General features: G+C 34.7%; 1 protein-coding gene and 1 non-coding gene across 6 annotated transcripts; one reads left to right on the top strand and one right to left on the bottom strand.

The window, feature by feature from the left end:
- Positions 1-14,092: 14,092 nt before the first annotated feature.
- On the bottom strand, positions 14,093-14,198 carry LOC122003124. Its single transcript, XR_006117796.1, has one exon. It is a non-coding gene; the product is annotated as a small nucleolar RNA R71 (small nucleolar RNA).
- Positions 14,199-19,767: 5,569 nt separating this feature from the next.
- Positions 19,768-23,161, top strand: LOC122001441. 5 transcript variants are annotated; one of them, XM_042556180.1, is made up of 6 exons: positions 19,768-20,073; positions 20,163-20,298; positions 21,689-21,764; positions 22,448-22,510; positions 22,611-22,673; positions 22,855-23,161. In XM_042556180.1, the coding sequence occupies exons 1-5, from the start codon at positions 19,788-19,790 to the stop codon at positions 22,644-22,646; spliced, it is 597 nt and encodes a 198-aa protein (XP_042412114.1). In that variant the 5' UTR covers positions 19,768-19,787; the 3' UTR covers positions 22,647-22,673; positions 22,855-23,161. The 5 variants fall into 5 exon arrangements, 4 of the variants coding, with proteins under 4 accessions (XP_042412114.1, XP_042412113.1, XP_042412115.1 ...); XR_006117369.1 differs by having other exon boundaries at positions 22,448-22,673; XM_042556179.1 differs by lacking the exon at positions 22,611-22,673.
- Positions 23,162-23,417: the final 256 nt, after the last annotated feature.

Raw genomic sequence — 23,417 nt, 5'->3', positions numbered from 1 at the left:
CATAATTCATGATATCATAAGCATACTAGCATGAAACATAAAGAACATAAGTGCATAATTATCCATACTAGTTAAAGTACTATCAAAACATAAAGATAACACATGGTTCATAAGCAACTTAGAACTTAAAACATATAGCAGTTTTCTTCCACCGTGCCACTGCCACAGACACACTTGCCCTTCCTGCTGCTCCTCTTAGTTTAGCCATTCCTTTCTTTTTTCTGCAGTACAAGGAAACATAAAAAAACTATAAGCCCATAGGCTTAGTAAGTCCCTTTCCTACTCACAAAAACCATGATTCATACATGAACATAAAGTGATAACATATTCATTTGGTAAATCATAACATAACATGTGAGAGCACAACATAAAGTCATATCATATCATGTGAGAGCATAACCATAAAGTCATATCATATCATGTGAGAGCATAAATATAAAGTTATATCATATCACGTGAGAGCATAAACATAAAGTCATATCATATCATGTGAGAGCATAAACATAAAGTCATATCATATCATGTGAGGACATAAACATAAAGTAGTAACATGATCATATAAACATCATGGACATATTTCAAGAACATCTTTAAGAAGCATAAAGAAAACATATAACATGAACTTGTAAATGCAAGATGATCTTTTGAAAACATGTATCATGAAATGAGTATATGCAAGATGTCTTTTTGAAAACATATATCATATACATACTTAAACATAATCTCAACATGAGGGCCCGGCTTGTACCATATACATACATAAATGCGCGCATCTTAAATAGATCCAAAGTAGCAAATCTTGAACCTACTAGGAATTATGCCCGTTTCATAGACCATCGACCTAGGGGCACTTAGGAGCCCATCCCTTTTACTAGGCCCGTTTCATAGACCATCGACCTAGGGGCGCTTGTGGAGCCCACCCTTGGTACAAGGCATACAAAGTAAAATAGCATGTCATATCATGTCATATCATGTTCTTGTCATTTCATACATTTCATATTCTTGTCATATCATGAAGAGTGCTCTTGATCCCAACTTAAGGGAAGCATCTCTTAGGTTTTTCATCTTATGTAAGCCTTGCATAAACATAGCATTGTAGCGCCCGAAAATTCTCAAACTTACATTAGAATTATTCTAGGATTTTTCTGGAATTTTTAGATATTTTTCCGGAATTTTCCGAGTATCGGGAGTAGCAAAAATGAATAGAAAAGTAAAGTGGTTTAAGTGGGAATCGAACCCGGGACCTCTCGGGTCCGCTAAACCTTTAGTTAGCCTTAGTAGCCGGTGAACCCCGCAGGGCCGTGTTGAAAGAGAAGGGAAACATTTATATTTATATTTGAGTTGGGCCTAGTTACCCACTTAATATAAATTAAAAACTTAAGTAGGTTTTGGTTTATTTTTGGGTTCGGCACCTTCTCAACCCTCACCACCGAAACCTCACCGCCGCCTCTTCCTCTCCTTCTCTCTCGGCGCCCTAGCCCCAAGGTCCATAGGTTCATTTTCCGGCGACGACTCCAACACGAAAAAGGTTCTTCTCCGCGAGAGGAACGCGAAGACGCAAGTGGATCGTCGAGAGGATCGTTTCCTACGGAAAACTAGCGATCCAATTCGTAAGAAACTACGCGCAGGATGTAAGAAACCCCTCACCTGCAGTATAATAGCTTCCGTTTGAGTTTTTATGCTTTAGTTAGGATGTATGCAGATTTTTATCGATATTTAGGGTGTATTTAACTCTCTTCGCAGATTAGGGATTTAGTTGAGCACCTCTAGATGGGTCGGACACGTTTTCCCTCTTCAGATAGGAGGTTAGACGTTGTCGGGTGCCTAGAGGTGGTCTCCCTAATAGGGAGAAGAGTTAGAGCATCCTAGGTGCTCGATTAAAGGTCTAACTCAGTAATAGACAGTTTAATTAACTGATTAAATGCACTAGAAGCATTTAAAACAGCAAATTAGTTTTATTTCAGCTTATGTAGGACTACAGTCCCATGGGTGGGCTCCCACAGTAGCCTCTAGGTTCAGACAACCTAGTTCTAGGTTCAGATAACCTAGATTCAACAAAATAAGTATATAGCATTCAGTATTTTACTTTCAGCAGTGGCACTGTACTGGATTAGATATCCACTGGGTTGGACTCCCATAGTCGTCCCTAGGTTTAGCTAACCTAGTAAACCCTACTAGATTCGAAACTTGCAATCTCGGGTTTAGATAGGGATGCGCGCACAACAAGTACAGTTGCCGGGCCCCTCAGCAGCATGTTTAGTATTTTCACTTATTATATGTATAGCTTTTCAAATTCATAATCAGTTATGTGAGTTCAGCTTAGTTTCAGTACCAGCTCAGTTAGTTTAGTACGGATCATGATCAGTTTAGTTCAGTTCCATGATTTGTTTTCAGTTTCAGTTTTCATGCTCAGCTCTATTTTTGCAAGTATGATAGCTTATGTTCAGTTCTTGATTGCTATGCTTGTATGATCACATGCCATGCCATGTTTAGCCTAGTCAGTATATTTCAAATAGCATGCTTTAAAAATCATATCTGTATCGTATGCATGTTTTTGTGAGGTAGAAGGTTTCTTACTAAGCTTTTTAGCTTACAGATGCTACTTTTCTTATACTGCAGATACAGGTAAAAGAAAAGTGGACTAGTGGAGGCTGGAGGGCAATGCAGTTCAAGATGTGTGTGGGAGGAACCTGGAATAAAGATCTGAGGGATCTAGCAAGTTTATCTTACGTTTTAGAATATTTAGCAAGTTAACTGCCTTACAACTTTAGAGAGTTATCTATCAGAACATTGTTAGTTGTTTTTCTGCACTTAGCGTGGTTACTTGTCATGAAGTAATGAATCATATCTCACATCATGTTTAGTATGTTAGTCATTACCTAGTAGAATGTTCATTTAGCTTTTATAGTGTTGTATAATGATTTTGGCACGCATCAGTGCTTATATCAGAGTTTCTGATACGAAATCAGAAACCCCTGATCGGTCAGCAGATCGATCAGGGGGTCTCGGATCGGTCGGTAGACCGATCAGGGAGCTGGTTTCGGCAGTCCTAACTCTCTGTTCGCAGCTGGATCGTTCGGCAGATCGATCCAGCCGCGAACAGAAAGAATCCCGATAGTTGGATCGCGAACAGCACACCACTGATCGGTCAGCTGACCGATCAGTGAGCCACTGGATCGGTCAGTCCGACCGATCAGTGAGGTCCTGGATCGGTCGGCAGACCGATCCAGGTGCGTACAGAAACTCTAGTGAATCATGGATCGGTCAGTCGACCGATCCAAAGGTTCTTCCCCGTGTCAGTGTTAGTGGACTGGTCCGTGGACCGATCAGAAGTCCGGTATCAGTGGTAAATACCTCCCCTAGCATGTGTACAATTATTAGGTACATGTAGAACATTCAGTTTCAGCGTTCCCAGCAATTAGATTAGCAAAATTTTAATAAACCCAGTTTTCCGCACAGCATATAGACAGCAGAAATTGTAGCGACCGGCCTTACAGCCAGTACCCAGAAGGTGGGTCGTTACAGCATGATGGCACCAAGTGCACGTAACATATAGCATATCATAAAAACATAACATGATAACATGAAGTGCACATTATATAGCATCTTATAAAAAACATAGCATGATAACATAAAGTGCACATATCAATTAACATGGTGACATAAAAATTCATTTCATATCATAAGAGTCAACATCATACATGATTAAGGTTTTTGAAACTTCCTACAAGCCCTAAATCATGCTTGGCCGAAACATATATACATACATCATAGCTTTTCAAACAACATGGATACATGAAATCAACTACCTAAGTCTTCATAATCACTATTCATAGCATGTAAGACCTTAGGAACCCTAGGTAGCTTCTTAACCTCATTCTTCTTATCTAGGCCGAAACATGAAGGCATGTTTAAATTTTCCTTTAATCAATTTAAAGCATGAAACTTTTGCAACCTACATAGCATAGCAAGTGAGTCCTTTAGTAACCATAAGTGAGGTTCTAACTCTAATATCCAACCTTGGCCGAAACCTCAAGGTGGTTTTTCTAGGTTTTTCATGCAACATAAGCCATGGAAATTTAACCTAACATTGTATAGAAAATCATACTTCATGAGGAAGCATAAAACAATTATAGTTTAGGTCTACAACTCTCTCTAAGCCTCTAATTCAACCTTGGCCGAAACCTAAAGGTAAGGTTTCTAGGTTTTTCATGCAACTTAAGACATGGAAATTCAATCTAACATTGTATAGAAAATCATACATCATGAGGAAGCATAAAACAAGCATGGTTAGAATTCAAAACCTTGCCCTAGACCTTGTCTTCATCCTTGGCCGAAACCTAGGGTAAGACTCTAGGTTTTGTTTATACATCATGTAGCATGAAAACTTAACTAACCACATGTAATAGATCATGTATCATGAAGGAGCATAAACAATCATGTTTAGGTTTCAACACTTTGATCTAACCCTATGTTCCATCTTGGCCGAAACCTAAAGTAAGTTCTAGGTTTTATTTATACAACATGTAGCATGAAAACCTAACTAATCAACATGTAATAAATCATGTATCATGAGGGAGCATAAACAATCATGTTTTAGGTTTCAACACTTTGATCGAAACCCTATGTTCCATCTTGGCCGAAACCTAAAGTGAAGTTCTAGGTTTTATTTATACAACATGTAGCATGGAAACTTAACTAACAACATGTAATAAATCATGTATCATGAAGGAGCATAAACAATCATGTTTACGTTTCAACACTTTGATCTAAACCCTATGTTCCATCTTGTCCGAAACCTAAAGTGAAGTTCTAGGTTTTATTTATACAACATGTAGCATGAAAACTTGACTAACAACATGTAATAAATCATGTATCATGAAGGGGCATAAACAATCATGTTTAGGTTTCAACACTTTGATCTAAACCCTAGTTCCATCTTGGCCGAAACCTAAAGTGGAGTTCTAGGTTTTATTTATACAACATGTAGCATGAAAACTTAACTAACAACATGTAATAAATCATGTATCATGAAGGAGCATAAACAATCATGTTTAGGTTTTAACACTTTGATCTAAACCTTATATTTCATCTTGGTCGAAACCTAAAGAGTGAGGTTCTAGACTTTTTGTTACAACATGAAACATAAATTGTAAACTTTGACAACCATAAGTAACCACAACTCCTCATCTTGGCCGAAACTTGAAAGGAAATCCCTAAGTTTTTTTTTCAAAAAAATCTTTAAACATAAAGCGTACGAAAACTATTGTACTGCAGGTGAGGGGATACTTACATCTCTCACTTAATCCTCTAAGAGAAGTACCCTTGGTTGTGAAGCTTTTCCTAGAGAGAAAACCTTCTTGCTTGGTTCGGCAATGGTGAGGGAGGAGGGGTTTGTTTCGGTGGAGAGGAGGAGGGAGGAGGAAGAGAAGAACAATAAAATTTTCTCTTTTTTTTCTCCTTTTATTCCAAATGAAAGGAAGAAGGAAAAATGAAATTTTCCTTTCCTTTTCTTTTAGTCATCCTAAATGAAGGGAGGAGGTAAAACTTTCTTTTCATTGTAAGAAGAGGAAAGAAACTTGGACTTCTCCTCTTTGGTGAAGAGAGCCTTCACTTTCCTTACCTTTAACCATAATTTTCCTCTTTTTATATTAGCACACCCCTGCTAGGGCTACTGGTTATGACATGGAACCACTTACTAAGAGGTCCAAGGTTCAATCCTTGGTCATGCCTCTTTTTGGTTCTTTTTATTTTATTATTATTTTTTTTAAAGAAGAATCCACATGAAACCTATTTAATCATGCATAAATTCATATAAAATTTCTAGGGATTCTATGAGTGTTACAATTCTGTGAACAAGATTATTTATTCATTTGTCCATCTTATGAAATTTACATTATAACTCATCTTGAGTTAGTTTTAGCTAATCACCCAAAACTAGTATAATTTTGAATTTCATCGTATGGGATATGCCTCTAAGTTCTCAACTTAGTTAAGTCACACCCAAAGTTTTAGTAGTTGGATATCACAATTGTCCTGTCACACTCTAGCAAGATAAATCGAGTCACTTTACTTTGGCAAAACCTGACTACAATTGATCGAGTTAGAAGTGAGTACCAAACTTTGGTAGGCATATTTAAAAGACCTAATCATGATTAAACTACACATGCATCGTATACAATCATAGCATATCATGACATACATCACATATATGCATAAAAGAAATTATGACATGGTTATGACCCCATTTTCTATGATCCTCTCAGGCCAATGAGAAGATCGAAAAGTCAACCTAGGCAAAAGCATCTTCTCCAAGTGCTTCTTTGGTCGTCATGTGTTGTTGTCCTTCTCCCTTTTCACCGTCTTCAAGTAGACTTATTCTTCTCTAATTTGTATATTACAAAATCTAAAGAAAACTTGAGTTACATTTGAGTGTAGTCTAAATTTACAATTAGAAGAAAAAGGAGAGGCACGACACGCAGGCCGTATTATGAATTACAACACACACATCCAATCAAATTGGGGTTTAAGGGTCATAACCATGCACCATGTCATATAACATTCTCAATCTATTATGATAAAAAATTTATTATGATTTAACCAACTAATTATGAGCCGCAACGCCATGATGGTCTCGCTAAAAACCTCTTGGCCGAAACTTACTCATAATCATGGAAATCATAATAAACATGTCATGCAATTTCTATATCACATATGAAATTCTAACTACATAGTATATTACATCGCAAGTGGCTCTGATATCAATGTAAGGAACTAGGGTGCTAAACACGCGAAAGCGCAGCGAAAAACATCTAGTTCCTTTCCAGAAGATCCATGTGAAAGGAAACCATATACTAAGTACTAAGTTTCTACATGAAAAAGGAGTTATATATTTGTTGCGCGCCCTTCGCAATCCCGACATCAACGTTTCTTTCTATGCGGATCTTAGCGCGATCAAGTGGTCGCGCCTCTATGGTATCCACACGAACAAGCCTCGTTTGTCTTACAAACTCACAAAGTGGAGAATGAAACAACCAAAGGTTGTGCTAGCAACCCTTCTTCGAAGTTTCGACCAAGTGAAGAGAGGAGGAGGAAGAAGAGCAAGAACACCAAAAACTCATCATCAAAATGAATCCAAAAAACCCTTTTTTATAGATTCATGAAATTGCTTCATGCCTTAATGTCAATTGCCTTAATTGACATTAATATTTATCTTCATCCAATACATCCTATGCATGAGCAATTCAAATGGTTCACTCTTCATCCAATGAATCCAATGCATCCAATGCATGCAATGCATGAGCAATTCAAATGGTTCACTCTTCATCCAATGAATCCAATGCATCCATTGCATGCAATGCATAAGCAATTCAAATTGCTCACTCCTCTTTCTTCATGAATTCAAATTCATGAAATCACTTAATCAGTCTAACTCATTAATCATCAATCTAATTGACTTAATGAGTCTAATTCAAATTGGACTTAATCCAATAGTTGGATTCAATTGAGTCTAACTCAATGAGTCTAATTTGAATTAAATTTAATCAAAATCCAATGATCCATCATATGAATCTATCTCCATTGACTTGTTCTTTGTGTGTGACCCAATAGGTTCTCAAAACGTTGGCAATGTATCCAAATCAACATTTAAATACATAAGCAATGAGTGGCATCTAGCAAGGCATCATTGCTACCCAAGTGATGAGAATGTCGAGATCCGACTTAACCTTTCCGTGGCTATTATCTTGTGTGACTCAATCCTTCTATCCTCGATATCTAGATTGATCAATAAGGCATAGACCGTGTCATTCTCTTATCAATCTTTATGTTTCTTGATCTCTAAGTAGACACACTCAATTAAATAAGCTTAATATCACATATTGACTCATTTAAGTATGGTTATGCATTCTTGTGTCCTACTAATCAAGGGGCCCATAGATATCACTTCCGTCATATGGAAGGGATAAATCCCATCTACATCATCACTCACATCCCTCCGCATAACTTATTTCATACCCAGTGATCGACTTTATGGTCCACCCTGTTACGGGTGACGTTTGTCGATACCAAAGTATACAACTCCTTATGTAGGGAACCGTAGTGACATCAAGTCTAAGGAGTATTCATACTAACAGTCACATTAGAATGTTTATGACACTCATATAACGATCTATGAAACATTCTCATGGCGGGTCATTCAGTATATATTCTCTAATATATACTCATGTGTCAACCTAATATCTCATATCCATGACTTGTGAGATTAAGTCATCCATTGGCCTACATGCTAGTCTCAACATATTAATATTGTCTTTGCATATTAATGCTTGATTAGGAATAATTAAGAGTAGTGTTCTATGTATATCTACAATATTTCACTATCAATTCAACCAATTGATATGTTGTAGATTAGAACCTCCTACTCTAGGACATTATTATACTTATTCATTCGGCACTGAATTGAAGTAAATATAATAACCAACTTTGTCTTTATTAATAATGAAATATGATACAATAGGAGCCCTTTACAATCATCTCATAATTGGTACTAGGGCTAATACTAACAATATGAACATTAAAGAACTTAGCAATTCAAAAATAAGCCAACATGAAAATACAAAAGGATAAGCAATCAAATCAATAGGAATGCTAAATAAAGAAAACCAATCAATGCACAATCTAAAATAAACACACACTACTAGTTATTTTCCCTGGCAACAATGCCAAAATTTTGATGTTGTCATTTTTGTATGTCACGTGTCATTTCAAAATTAATAAAGATTGGAACCTATTAAAACTAAAGATAAGAGTTGTAGAAAGGAGTCCCAAGTTGTATTTTTTTCCAAGGATAACTAAGAAGTGTGTGAGTTCTCTAGACTAGATTCAAATTAAATTCTTACATCAACAAGACCAATTAGGCATTTCTATTTGATTCACATTACAAATTGAATTCATCTAATTCTCAATAGTGCACTAGTAAAATCAAGAATGGGATCAAAGAAAGGTTAATCTCATCTAAACATGATCCACTTCATTTCATCAAATTGGTATCAATTAAGTTCGGTTCTAATGCATCATTGAATCAATTAACTCAATTATCATATCTTCAATTCACAATCACAGTAATAATTAAACTCAAAGTTCAAATAAACTTGTAAAACCTGAAATAACATTCAATTCACGATCACAACCAAATTAAATAATTAAACTCAAAAACTCAAACAAAATAACATTGCACAGAGGTAACAATCAAAAGCTCAAGTTAAGATTCAACATTCAAGCATGATCACAGTCACAAAGATTAATTGTATAGAGCAAGGATTTTCTAACTAAATAACAGAAACTAACAAACTAGCAGTAAACAGAATTACAAATTCAAAACAGAACATAGATTGCAAATAATTATGTAGTTTAAACAAGATATGATTTGCAAAAGTTCAACAAGATCAAAATTGCATGTATGAAATCAGATCTGATGATCTGAGTAGTCACAATTGAAAACATAAGTAAAGAAAGTAAACGTTCACACAAACACAGATCTGATAGTAAACTTCTTCCCTCTTTGCTGTGACATAGAGGTGCTCTTGGAAACCTCCCTTCAAGCATCCAATGAACAATGAACAAACTTCTAGCTATTACTAGGCAATGTTCGCAGCTCCTGGAAACCTCCCTTGAAGCTCTGTTCATCTGATAATCTCATCGGTCAAAAAATAGAGAAAGATTCTATGATTTACCAAACCAAATTGATTGACCAAATCAACCTAGTTCTACTACGGAATGAGGATCGGAAAAGAATCAGAAACTCCTAGAAACCTCCCTCGAAGCTATGTTGAATGCAAAGATCGCTGATCGGGAATCTCCCTTGAATAGGAACACGACAGTGAAACAGAATCAAAATCACGGCTAAAGAAACCTCTCTCTACCACTCTCTGATCTCAGAGGATGAACGTCGGTAGCTCGGAGATAGCCGTGAGAGAATAAGATTAACTCTTGGATCTAGAATGTGGACGGGAAGCTGCGGGGATGACAATGAACAGTAGAGAAATCGTGAGGAGAGAAAAATGCCCGAGCTCCACCGATCACTGTAGCTTCTCAATCCTTTTAAATCTCATCAGATATCAATCAACGACTGAGAATTCTTTAGATCTTATCTAACAGCTGGATAAATTCAAATTTGGATTAAAAGCTTCGGATCTTGATCGATGGCTATGATCTACTTGCCCTTGACTTAAATAGATCAGATCTTCAACAGATGATTCAGATCTCTCTTGTTCTTGATGAACGATCCAAATTGCTCTAAGACTTGATTATCTTGATTAAACTCCTATTCGAGCACAAATTTGGTTTGATCTGATCGGGTCCATGATCCTTTTGATGCCTACAAAATAATAATCAAATATTAGCATCAAATACCATGATTATAAGCCAATTTACAATTAATTCTAAGAATAAATGCAATGCATGAAATGTGATGTAAATATGAGTTTAACATATGAATAAGGCATCAAATCATGCATGTATGAACCAAAATAGTGTAACAAAATCCTAGTTATCAGTAGTCTACCTATATAAATACCATTGAAGATAAGAAACCAAACATAGATTAGGTGTTTACAATAATTTGGAAGAAACAAAAGTTCTAGAATTGTCTTCACCACTGAACCTTCTGTGATCTTTCTGCCTACTCCCTTTGACCACTTGTCTTCCCTTAACTCTCTCTGCCTCTCCCTCAATTCTCTCGTGCTCATCTCTCTCACTCCCTCACTCTCTCTCTCTTTCTCTCTATCTCTCTTGTTATTATGACCACACACCCCCATAATCGTTTAGATAACTTACTTTACAAATTTAGATAGTGCTTAATCAATAGTCCCTATGGATTAGATCTTATTATTACTTGACAACACTCCTATGCACCTACAAATTTATCACATTAAGTTTTTTTGTGCCATTGCTGGGACCTATTTTGATTAACATTAGTTGACTAGTAGTTACTCTAGACTTGTTTATAGATTTTTTATTTTCTTATTTATTTATATTTCTGCATCTTTATTTCTTGCAATTTGAATTCTACACTTTTGGTTTCTAATAATTTGAGTTACTCTAGATATTTTTCTATTCTTTTTTGTTTTTAATTCTGCAATTTCTTTCTTGTTGCTTCTGATAATTTTATTTTGAGATACAATGAGCACTAAATGTCAAGTAGACCTTTAAGAGAATTTTTTACACCCATTTCTACAAGATTGATGTCTCCCATTGTGCAATCTCATATCAAAGTGAAAGTTTCCTACTAGATCTAGAATTAATTTTTATAATACAAGGTCACAAATTTAGATGGAAATTTCAGAGAACTCATACTTTCACCTTGAAGTATTTCTTAAATATTTCAACATGGTGAACTGCGAAGGAGTTTTAGATAATGCCATTCAGTTGATGGCATTTCCTTTAAGTATCAAGGATAAAGAAATGACTTGGTTTAATTCTCTTAATCCTCAAAACATTATAAGTTGGGAACAATTAGAGTAACAATTTTTGAGTTACTTTTCCCCTCCAAGTAGAATGGTGTGCATTGCATCATAAATTTTACTCATGCAGATGGAGAATCATTATTTGAAGTATGGGTGATGTGTGTAGATTAAATATGCTTCTATGCATACTTTAACACACATAAACTTATATTTTATGGGCATAATCTATTTTTATTGTATCATATTTTATTATAATATCATATTTCCAATCCTTTTATTCGAAGATCTACTCTTTTCTTATTTTAATAGATAGGACGTATTTTTAGAGAAAAATAGAGTAAAAAGCCTTAAAATATGAAGTTAAAGAAAGGAGCATGCTCACACGAAACATACATGAAGGAAAAGACTTTCAAAAGATCTTCAAATTGGAGATTTAATTAAGGAATATGCTTTAGCCATGTTCCTTGACACATGCATGATCCTACAGAAGAAATTTGATGGAAATCAAAGCTTAAGTGGAGTCTAGAGCCTCCAAAAGGTCTGGCTCATGACACGACCTTGTGAAGATCAAGTTTTTCCCATGCTTTGGCAGTGTTGATTTAACACGGCTATATCACGACTTAGTGGAATTTTCTATACTACAGATTGAAAGTAAAACAGCCATAACCTTTTGTTTGGTTGGAGTTATGAGCTATTTTTTATATCAAAATGTAGATAACTTCAAGATCTATAACTTTCTAGACTTCAACTAAAGAAAACTACATCTTGATGGTCTAAAAGAAGTTTCCACATGATTGTGTGGAATCCACATGGTCGTGCCAAGGCCATGCAAGGGTCAAGTCATGGCCATGTGGAATCCACACAATCATGCCATATTTCCAAAGAACAAGCAGACTTAGGCCATGTAGATCCACATGACCATGTGAGATTTTTAGAAACCAAGCAGATGTTGGCCATGTGGATCCACATGGCCATTGCATCGGTCGTGCCCAACCCATGCCAAGTGCTATAAAAGGAGGTTTTCTCCACTTTTTGAAGAATCTAGAGATTGAGGACTTCATCCCTCTCCTTGGGGGAAGGGTTCTCCCCTAGGGGGAAGCCCTAAAACTCTTCTTCTTCAAGATTTGTCCATCTCCACAGCAAGGGTGCATTTCCAAGGATGCTACGCTTCAAAGATAAGCATCTCTTCTCTCTATCTCTATGTATTGAGTTATAGTTTGCTTCTTTCTTCATCTTTGGATTTTATTCCCTTGTAATGAAGTAGATTCTATAGATCTAGGATGTAGGAAGTAATTATGATGTAATGTGATGTTTGAACCATGTATTTGGATATTTTCTTATTCAATGAAGTGTTTATGTCATGTTCTATATATGTTGTACCTTATATGTATTTCATGAAATGTTTGCATGGTGTAAATATGTAGATGTGTATTGATTATTCAACCCGTAGGGTCAATGCCCTTGATCGTATGATCAAGGGGCCATAGTGACAAGGGTATCCTATTTCTAGACATCTAGGGCATTGCATTGAAAGGGAGAACAATTATTCACAAGGAAGTAGGGAATTAGACATAATTTTATTTCTATCTCTATGTTATTGAGTGTTAGTATGTTCTTGTGATTTATGACTGAGGGGGGCCGATGATGGATGTATCTCATTACTAGACCTTATAGGAATTATTACTATTTAGTAGCATAGAATATAAAGATAGCATTCCGGCTTGACCTCTGCGGGAAAGAGCCAGTAATGAATCTAACTTTTTACATGTGCATAAGGATGGAGGTAAGAAGATGAATAATGCATAGGGACTTTAATTAGCATAATAGTAAAATTGAAATCCTAGAATCTATCATTCTTCACTCATCTACACTTATTCTCTCTCTACTCTCTACTCTCTCTCTTCCCTTCTCTTCTCCTTTAAGTGTTCGTGAGTCAATATTTGATTGTCTATATAACTCATTGTGCGAAATTAATTAGTGCTTAATCAATAGTCTCTATGAGATTGATATTTTTATTACTTGATGACACCTGTATACTTGCAGGTTCACATCAAGTTTTTTACGTCATTATCGGGGACTATTTTTAATTAACATTAGTTAATTAACATATGTGTTACTCTAGACTTGTTAATAGATTTTTCATTTATTTGTTTATATTTCTACATTTTTTTCTTATTTTTTAAGTAAGCATTTTACTTCTTGTCTTTAATTTTGCATGTTTCCTCGTAAATTTTTTTATATAGTATGAGCCCTAACATGTCTAGCAGGTCTTTAAGAGAATTTTTACACCCTTTTCTATAAGATTTGTCTCCCATTGTGCATCCTCAAATCAAAGAAAAAAAATTTTCAATTGGACCCAGAGTTAATTATCATGATACAATGTCACAAATTTAGAGGAGAAGTATCAGAAAGACCATATCTGCACCTTGAGACATTCTTGGAGCTTTGTGATATGGTGAACTATAAGGGTATCTCAGCAGATGTCATTCGGTTGATGGCATTTCATTTTAGTATCAAGAATAGAACAAAGACTTGGTTTTATTCTCTCCATTCTCAAAGCATCACAGATTGAAAACAATTGGAGAAGCAATTTCTAAATCATTTTTTCTCTCTAAGTATAACAGTGTATATGAGGAATTACATTACAAGTTTTGCTCAAGCAGATGGAGAATTGCTATTTGAAGCATGGGAGAGATTCAAAAGTTTATTAAGGTAATGTCCTCAGCATGGTTTCGAAAGATGGTTGTAATTGCACATATTCTATATGGGGATTTCTTTCTCAGATAAATGTTTATTAGATTCTTCAGCTAGAGGTTCTTTTATAAACAAAGTTTGAACAAAGCATATACATTAATTGATCAAGTGACATTGAACCTCTAAGAATGGTTAGATAAAAGTTGGATGGATACTTCCTCAATAATTTCAGAAGTGCAAGCCATGAAGGCAAAAGAGTTTGTTAAACAAAATGAAGTTCAACCACCGAAAAATTTTGAAATTGCAAGTCACAAAATAAGGGGTTCAAATAGTTCGAGACAAAGATTGACAGCATAGTTTTAAAATGGTTCAAACATGACCTCCCTCCTACACAGACAAGGTCTAGTGAATATTGTAATAATATTAAGTTGAGAAGTAACAAGAATCATGAAGAACTTTTGGAGGACTTGTATAGAATTGAGAAGAAGAATAATAGAAGACCACAAAAACTTAGTTCCATTACTCCAAAGAGTGCCCAAAGGCCATGAGTACCTTTCACTCAATGGTTGATTACACCATCACTAGACAAATAAGTTGAACCTCCTCCATGAGTTCAAAGGAAATATGGGGAAATGAAAGATCAATCCTAAGGGTTCCTTTTCCACAAAGACTAGCGAAGGCCATTAAAAATAAAGATTTTGTCAAATTTTGTAATATCAATATGGTTGAGTACAAATTGTTTGATGTGTATAAAGATGAGGACTTTTCAGATGAGGAGTGTAATGTTAATGTAGTGGTTAGCATGTTTTCAGATCCGTTTCCTAGTTTTACAAAGCATTGTAATGATATTGAATTTTCGGTTGATGAATGTGATGAGGTAGATCCACTTAAAAGTGTAAGTGAAGCTATTGATCCATCTATAATTGATTCTCCTGCTAAGGATTTTGATGTTGGAATGTTCTTCACAATATGTGATGATGTTATTGATATGGAAGGAATAGTAGGAAGCTATGTTGTTGAATCAGCATCTTAAGAATCACCTCCTTTGTTCACACATCCTTATGAGATTATGAGATTTGCAAGACTTGAACAAGTTGTGGATCTATGTGTAGCGACTTTTGCAGAGATAGTAGAGTCCCAAGAATCACCACCTTTGATTGCACCACCATTTGAGCCAGAGATAGAACAATTAATTGATTCAGAAGAAGTCACACCTACACATTTAGACCTTTTAGGTATATTTCAGCAAAACAAGGTTAGTATTTCAAAATTTAGAATAATTAAGTAATTTATAATTAATTAATAATTCAAAAACTTTAATTAATCAAACTTAACAAAAGATTCATGGTTAATTTTTTATTATTTAAGTTAGAATTTTTAATATAAAATTAATTTAAAAAAATCAAAATTATATCTACCTTAGACAATATATGTTAAACATCTCTTTAAACACATAAGATTACCATATTTGAAAATCTAGAATGGTTGATGTCACACCTCGAGGGTAAGATTATCTGACGAAAATCGAACAACACCTCCCCTGTGTTGGATCGCTAGTGACCGACTAGAAGGAGGGTGGGGGTGAATAGCCTTGTAAAATTAAAACAACCTTCCTCAGACTTTACAAGCTTAAATTAAAATCACACTTGCATAAATGAAATAAAAGACTAAAAGAAAGAAGAGGCAAAAATAGTTTATTTGGTTACAACCGGGAAGGTTGTTAATCTAAGGAAGTTAGAGCTCAGTAAACAGTCTCTTTCAAGCGGAGAAGCCTCTTACAACAGTTAAAGCACTCAATTATAGAACAAAATAAAACTAGAATAAATCATAAGTGTTGTTTTGAACCTCTGGGACCAGGGTTGTATTTATAGCCCTGGTCGGGGCGCTTGAAAGGGTTTCAGGCGCTTGGAGGGGGATACAACTTTATCCCCATCGCAATGGATCACATTTGATGCGATCTAGATAAGGATCCTGGTCCAGGTGCTCGGACTAAGAAATTCAACATCTTGTTGACTTTTGGTCCCGGTCTTCCACTCCGATTCCACTCGCCTTGGTCCAAGTCTTTCGCTCCGGCTCCTCTTGCTTGGGTGATCTCAGCCATCCGGAATAGGGTTCACCCGAACCCAACTTCCAGCCTTTGAGCAGTCTTCCGCTCCGGCTTCTCATCCCTCGGAAACACCGCGCGCCTCCTTCTCGTCTGCCTGCGTACTCTTCCACAATACTCGTCCCTCAGACGCACCAAGCTCGTTGGCTCTCTCTAGCTGCGTCTGTCGCTCAACTTCTTGTGCTCTAAGTTCTTACACACTTAGACAAGGGGTTAAAAAGCCAACATGACCTAACATGACTTGGTTAATCAAAAGAAGACCAAGAGATACAAGAGACATAAACCTTTGGTATTCCTTGGACGAGTATAAAAGGCTTTTGGAATTCTTTTCATGAGATGGAATTTTATTCTTCTTTTTATTCCTCTTGATCCTCTCTTGGTCGAACCTCCTAGAATGGCTAGCACCATGAAGGTGGTTTCTCTCTGAATCATGCATTCATGAGATGAATGGGAGAATATATTCATGTGGATACCGTAGAGGCACAAACACTTGGTCGTGCTGAGATCTACATCTAAATATAAGTTACTGTCGAGATTACGTTGGGAACACACTAAATGTAATGATTCTATGTGATAGAGTAGCAAGAACATAGTATGTGATATGCACAAGGATCTCTAGAGGGATCCTTTTTTAGTTGCGCATATGATTGTTTTTCACATAAGATCGCTACAAACATAGCAAAAACACTTCATTGAACAAAGAAATGGCATATACATAATTTATACATCAACATCACATCATAAATACTTCCTACATCCTAAGAATTGGAGAATCTACTCCATTATGAAAAGAGACACAACCAATATACAAAGAAATAGTATCCTACAACTCAATATGTGAAATAAAAAGAAGAGAAATGCTTATGCATGAAGTTCGACATTGTTGGAGGTGCTCCCTTGCTCTGAAGGAGGACAGATGGTGTGGATTGGTGAAGATAAAATCTTTAGAATTTCTCCTAGAGGGAAAACCCTTCTCCAAAGAATGGGGGCGGGGCCCCCAACCAAATATCTGACCTAAGGGGAGAAAATCCCCTTATATGGGCAAGGGGGGCATGCCCCCTCATGTTCTTGGCCACTCCAAGAATGGGCAGTGCTTGGAGGCACGACCAAGGTATGTATGCCAAGGCCCAGAGTAGGCACGGTCGTGCCTGATGGCATAGCTAGATCGTGACTTTCTCTAGATGGACGAGGTACGACTGACCCATGTATTTTGTTGAAATGGGAGGCACAACCATTCCTCAAGGCATAACCGGGTTGTACCTCAAGGCATGACATGACCGTGTGTTCTTCTGTGAGGAGAGGGGCTATGTGTTCAGCTGAGGATGAGGCACGATCATGCCTTAGAGGCACGACCTGCCTGTGTCTTTCTGGTGGGAGGCACTAAGGAGGCACACGATCATGTGAAGGGGCACGTTCAGGTCGTTGGATCTTCACAATTTGCTTCAATGTGTGCCTTTGACCCATTTTCATTCCAAATGACGTCTTGTTAATCAAAACATGTAAAGAACAAATCTCCAAATAAATAGAATGGAAGTATGAAATAAATAATGAAATATGGTATTACAAACATAGATTATATTTATGAAGTACAAATAGATGTGCGTCAAACAATACCTAAACACATATATAATCTACGTATATCATCAAGGCATAGGCAAGGGCCCCAATTTGATTGGGCCTTAATTTTTTAATATTATTTATATTTATTTATAAAAAATTCACTTTAATTTTAGATCAATTTTAAAAAATATATATTTTCAATTTTAGATTATTTCAATTTTATTTGTTGATTTTTTAAAATTGTATATTTTAGTTTTTAAAACCTAGTCGACATTTTCTTCTCCAGATTGATATAACATCTAAAAAATGTACGCTCTGATAGTTGTTGGTGATCTTATATCATTTCTCTATCGTCGATGTTTTTGTATTTTTTTTCTTTCTTGTTCATCGATCTTGTACCATTCTCCTCCTTTATTAGTTATAGTAAAAGTTGAAGTCGTCATCTTAGTAGCCCTTTGAAGATAACCCTATATACATTGGAATGAAGTAAATCATGAAAGACATTTTGTCTTATCACAGTTGCCCTTTGTAAATGAGTTGCCCTTTGTAAATGATAGATCAGACATCCAATTTTTATACCTATTAGGAATTAATCCTTAACCCTATTATAATAAATACTCATACAGATACTAAGTAGACTTCTCCTCTTTTATTAGTGATACTACCAAACAATATACTTTCTCTCTTTCAGGTGATTTTTTTAATCATTTTTTATTATTTTTTCCTAACAAAAAGTAAATTTTTTTATTCATTAGGTAAAACACTATTTAATCTTTTATTATATAAATTAAAAATAACTATTTTTAATTTCTCTCAGTATTTTTAGATGTAAAATTTATATAGTTATCATCCTAAACACTTTCTAAAATATGAGATATTATTTGATATTAATAGTTTATATTTATTTTCAAAATTAAATATTTATTTTCAAAATAATAAATTCAAAATTAAATACGCAAGAGATATTAAATTTTACAAAAAATAATTTTTAAATTAAAGTTAATAAAGTTTTTAATGATGTTTAAAGATTACATAATTTATATTTTGTTAATTAAAAAAAATATTATAAAAAACTTGAATATATAATTTTAGTAGAAATTTTACTTTTCAAAAATTAGAAAAAATATTTTTTAGAAAACAAATATTTAATTTTTTTTAAAAAATATATTTTTTAAAAACATTTGTCTAGGGCATTTGAAATAAAGTTGAGACGGCCTTGAGTTTTATTTTGAATAGCAAATCCAAATGAGAGCTCTATAATAATTAAAAAAAACCGTTAACTTCAACAACACAATCCATACTAAATATGCCCAAGTATTCCTCGATTTTTATCTTTGAATTTTTTTTTTAAGATTTTGTAGTATTGATATATTCATGGTATTTAGAAAAAATAAGCACTTAGGATCCTTTGATCGCTTATCCGTATTCCCTCTGCTCCCCTATAAATTATATATTTTTAATAATTTTTTATCTTATTTAATTAGGATTTTTTTTTAGGGTTCAAAGTTAAAAAAATCTAATTAAATAGATTGATAAGGTAAACAAATATTAGAAAAATTATAATTTATACATGCAATTAAGATCATCTAGATGATAAAGACATCTGAAATATATAAGGGATTAGGAGGAGACTAGGAGTAAGGGACAGAGCGTGAATTGGAAAAAAAATTAAATAGATAATTAATGAAAAAAATTGTAGGAAAACTAGAAAAAAAAACTTTTAGGATGATTATCCTATTCAAAATTATGTACTAAAAGCTTTATAAATTTAATCTATATTAAAATTTCAACAGTTGTTTAGAAAATAGTTTCTAAAATTTATAAATATTCTAAAATCTTTTTCCATATAAAACGATGTTTAAGAAAAAAAAATTAACAAAAACTATAACACAATTTTTTATGATTATGTTGGGCCCCTAATAATTTGAACCCCTATTTGACCGGATGCGTGAGAATGAAGCCGAATGTTCTCGACCTCTGCGCTCATCCAGATGCAAAGCAAAGCGGACGGCCGCCGGAGGCCGAGGCCGCGCGAGGGAGTAAAGAAGGCGAAGAGGCGACCACTCACCGACACCACCAACGCCCACACCTCCTCTTCTTTTCCCTCCCACCTGAAAAATTCCAGATCCAACTCCAAATCTTCTGCCTCTCCAACTCCAATCCCCGAAGGCACTTGCATCCCTGGCGCAGAAGACGCGTCTGAACCTCCCAGGTCTCCTTTGAGAGAGAATGAGTCGTTTCTTGATTCCGGTGAGCATCTCTGATTTGCCGCAGATTAGGATATTTGATTTTTTTTATTATTATTTTGGGATTTGATATCCTTAACTGGCATAATGCAGGTGAAGGCACTAATTGTGGTGAATTAGAGACTTTGATAGTTTATTCGCGGAGTGTTGCAAAGGGTAAAAAGTCCAAAGGGAAAGAGCCTCAAACGACTTCAAGCTGCCCCCCAGTGGAAAGGATCAGAAGTAGAAAGTGAGTATAGTGCTTAATATTTTAAATCTGGTATAAAACTTAATACTGCAGCTACAAAACAAGGCTCAAAGATTTCTCCATTGACTGGGAATGTTACTTGACCATATCCTGTCTATGTCTTGTCAAACACGTTTATTTACCTACAACTCATCATGTGTTAATTGGAATGCAACTATATATGCCACAAGTTATTATTTATCTTTCTACCACATGGTTATGATTACCCTTAGAATTGAGCTTGTTGTTCCCTATTTGCTAATGATAATTCAATTCTTTGAATTCCTTTGATTTCTTGACGTGAAAAAAATGAGCATATTAGTTAAAGCTCATTAAAAACTTCATGAACAACAATCTAGTAAATTTGTTGTTTTTACAGTTACAATCTCCAACATAGTAATATCATTTTTTTCAGTTTTAGCTGCAATCTTTTGTCTTATTGCTTGAAATTTATCTGTTCTAGTCTCACGTATGATTTATGTGTGCCTTACTGATTATTTGCCAATTTGATTTGTTTTTCTAACTTTGACAATTTGCAAGTTCTAACTTTTTTTTTTTGTGGGGAGAATATCATTGATCCAAACCCGAACCCTTGTAATGCTGCATGTGTAAGTAGATCAATATAACATATAGCTAGATAAGGAGTCCTATATCCAGAGATGAAAATTTGTTTGTCCTAAATGCAAATGCTTTCTTCTCCATGGTCTATGTTACTTGGTTTTGGATACAAATATTCAAAATAGGTGTGAATCCATGTGTCCAACACAATTATTTCTTAAAATTTTTTACACTCAATTAAGGTCTATGCCACGCAAACTTGGTTTCTATTATTCCATGCAAGTGTGGATCCAAGTGTCTGATATAAGTATTTGTTAAATTTTTTACACTTGCAATAAGGGATATCAATGATCCACTCAGTGTCGGTGTGTCCAAATATTGTCATTGACATGGGTATAGAGAGTAAATGAAGAGTACAAGTATTAGAAGTTGTGGTGCAGTAAAAATGATTTATTTGCTCTTATGTTTGTATGTGAAGAAATCGGCTGGCCATATCATCTTTTTTTTTTTTTCTCCCTTGATAGCCCATTTGGAGGTTACATTATTTCTTTGAGTAACTATGCTAATTTATATAATTATGCCAATAATAACAGGTCAGGAAATTGTAATTGAAATATTAGAAAATTAAGACGAAGCTTCAATTGGGATATCAAGTACTGTGAAATTTGTTGAAGTAATACTATGCAACTGCTGCTTTTTTCTATTTTTTTGTTTCTGAAATAATGATCAACAGGTTTGAAAGTTTAGAAGGTTCTTCTGTGGGAAAAGGTGTATTAGTAATTTTTATCAACTTACATGTAGTTTCATAAGAATTAATCTTTGTCATATCTTTCAGTGATGGAAAATCAGTGGATGGTTCAAATACTAATCGACAAAAGGCATCTTCAGTTCCATCAAATAAACCTAAAAAGGTTTGTTCTTTCACTATTTTACCCTAATTAAACTCTGTAAAAATGTTCTCATCCAATGATGCTGCATTGTTTCTTGCTGGATCCAGATTGAGATTATTATTAACAAATAATGATTTATAAGCTTTTTATGTATCATCTTGGCTTTGCATGCTTTCTGATTTACTCTGGATTGAATCTTGCAGAAAGAAGATAATGATATTCATCATGTCAAAATTTAAGATTTCTTGATTTATATTTTTTGTATCACCTATTATTTAGGTAATGTTTCCAACAATTTACAAGCAACAATGATTGAATCTAACAGTATAGTTTTGAAAAAAAAATTAGCTTCATCCGCACTTATGCAACTCTTGCACTTATGCCACAGTCAACAACTGCTTGAGCTGAAGGAATTCTCTTCGTTTTCCCTTTTCTCATTTGTCTCCCACCTGCCTCCAACCCTGAGGCAACCCTTTGTGCTTCTCCTTTTAAACAAACAAAGCCTGAAGCTTTACAACACGTTTATATTTCTCTCCAATCAACTTTTTATTTAATTAAAGAATTTTCTTGTTTCTTGTTTTAATGGCAGTAACTTATTTTTCCTATTTAGGTTGATGTCAACTGTTAAATTAGATCATAGCCCATCTTTCAGTCTGAATATCATACATTATCTTCTTATTCCCTGTTGCTTGGAAATTTTACAGAAGCAGCGATGTGAAGGACCTGATGCTGATTTTCTTGAGAAGCAAAAGGCCTACTTTGAAGAGGTCGATGCTTTTGAACTCCCCGTAGAGTTTGTCACAGAGATAGATCTTGAATAGGACTAACTGAACCATACTACCAATTTAACCCTGGCACTTTGTATAGTTGCCGGCATCAGAACCTGAAAGCAGCTCATTGTAAATCGACAAGGCATTTTAGAACTTTACAGTATGCTCTAACTTCACTGTGTTGTGCTAGATATCTTTTTTCAACTTAATGAACTGAAGTTTTTTGTCCAGGTTGTTTGATAAAGTTATTTGTTACTATGACCATGCTCGTAGTTATCAGGATTTTCACTTGATAAAACGGTTTTAGCTAATTCTGAATTATGCATTCTCTCCACTTGCAGTCCGCACTATTTGATGACGAAGATAACTTAAAAAGAGGATCTGGATTGAGCGAATGAGGTCAGTCTATGAGGTATCGACTATTGCTGGTTTAGGGAAGTGAGGAATAGTGTTGAAGTCTAGGGGTCCTTCAACATTGTTTTAGAAGGGTATATGTGGATGTTAATATATGTCACCTCTTTAAACATATATGTGAAGGGTATATTTGGATGTTAATATATGTCACCTCATTAAACATATATGTGAGCAGATGCCACATATTTATTATATTAATTAATATATTTATATTAATTTTAATATTAATTCTTATTATTTATGTCTTTCACTCATTTATATTTATTTTATATTCAAGAAATAATTACATTTTTAATTTTATTCTTTATAATTTGATAATATTATTATTTACAACATAAAAAATACACGGATATAAAATTAAAAACAATATATAAATTAAATGTTTTGAAATATATAAAATATTAATTTACGGATGGTTACGTCAAAATATGTTCAATTAAGTTGGCACAAAGTTATTTATGAAATTCTCAGCTTGAGCCTTAGATAAATT

This window comes from Zingiber officinale, chromosome 7A (assembly GCF_018446385.1).
Source record: "Zingiber officinale cultivar Zhangliang chromosome 7A, Zo_v1.1, whole genome shotgun sequence".
In the NCBI taxonomy this organism is placed as follows: domain Eukaryota; kingdom Viridiplantae; phylum Streptophyta; class Magnoliopsida; order Zingiberales; family Zingiberaceae; genus Zingiber; species Zingiber officinale.
The sequence above is the reverse complement of the archived record's forward strand: the minus strand, read 5'-3'. Positions and strand labels throughout refer to the sequence as shown.

What these genes read in the sequence shown, in the direction of transcription:
- LOC122001441 (XM_042556179.1), top strand. Translation starts at nt 19,788, where the DNA reads ATGTTCTCGACCTCTGCGCTCATCCAGATGCAAAGCAAAGCGGACGGC. An exon ending in TGAGTCGTTTCTTGATTCCG is followed by an intron (nt 20,074 to 20,162) that starts GTGAGCATCTCT and finishes GGCATAATGCAG; the next exon opens with GTGAAGGCACTAATTGTGGT. An exon ending in CATCAAATAAACCTAAAAAG is followed by an intron (nt 21,765 to 22,447) that starts GTTTGTTCTTTC and finishes GAAATTTTACAG; the next exon opens with AAGCAGCGATGTGAAGGACC.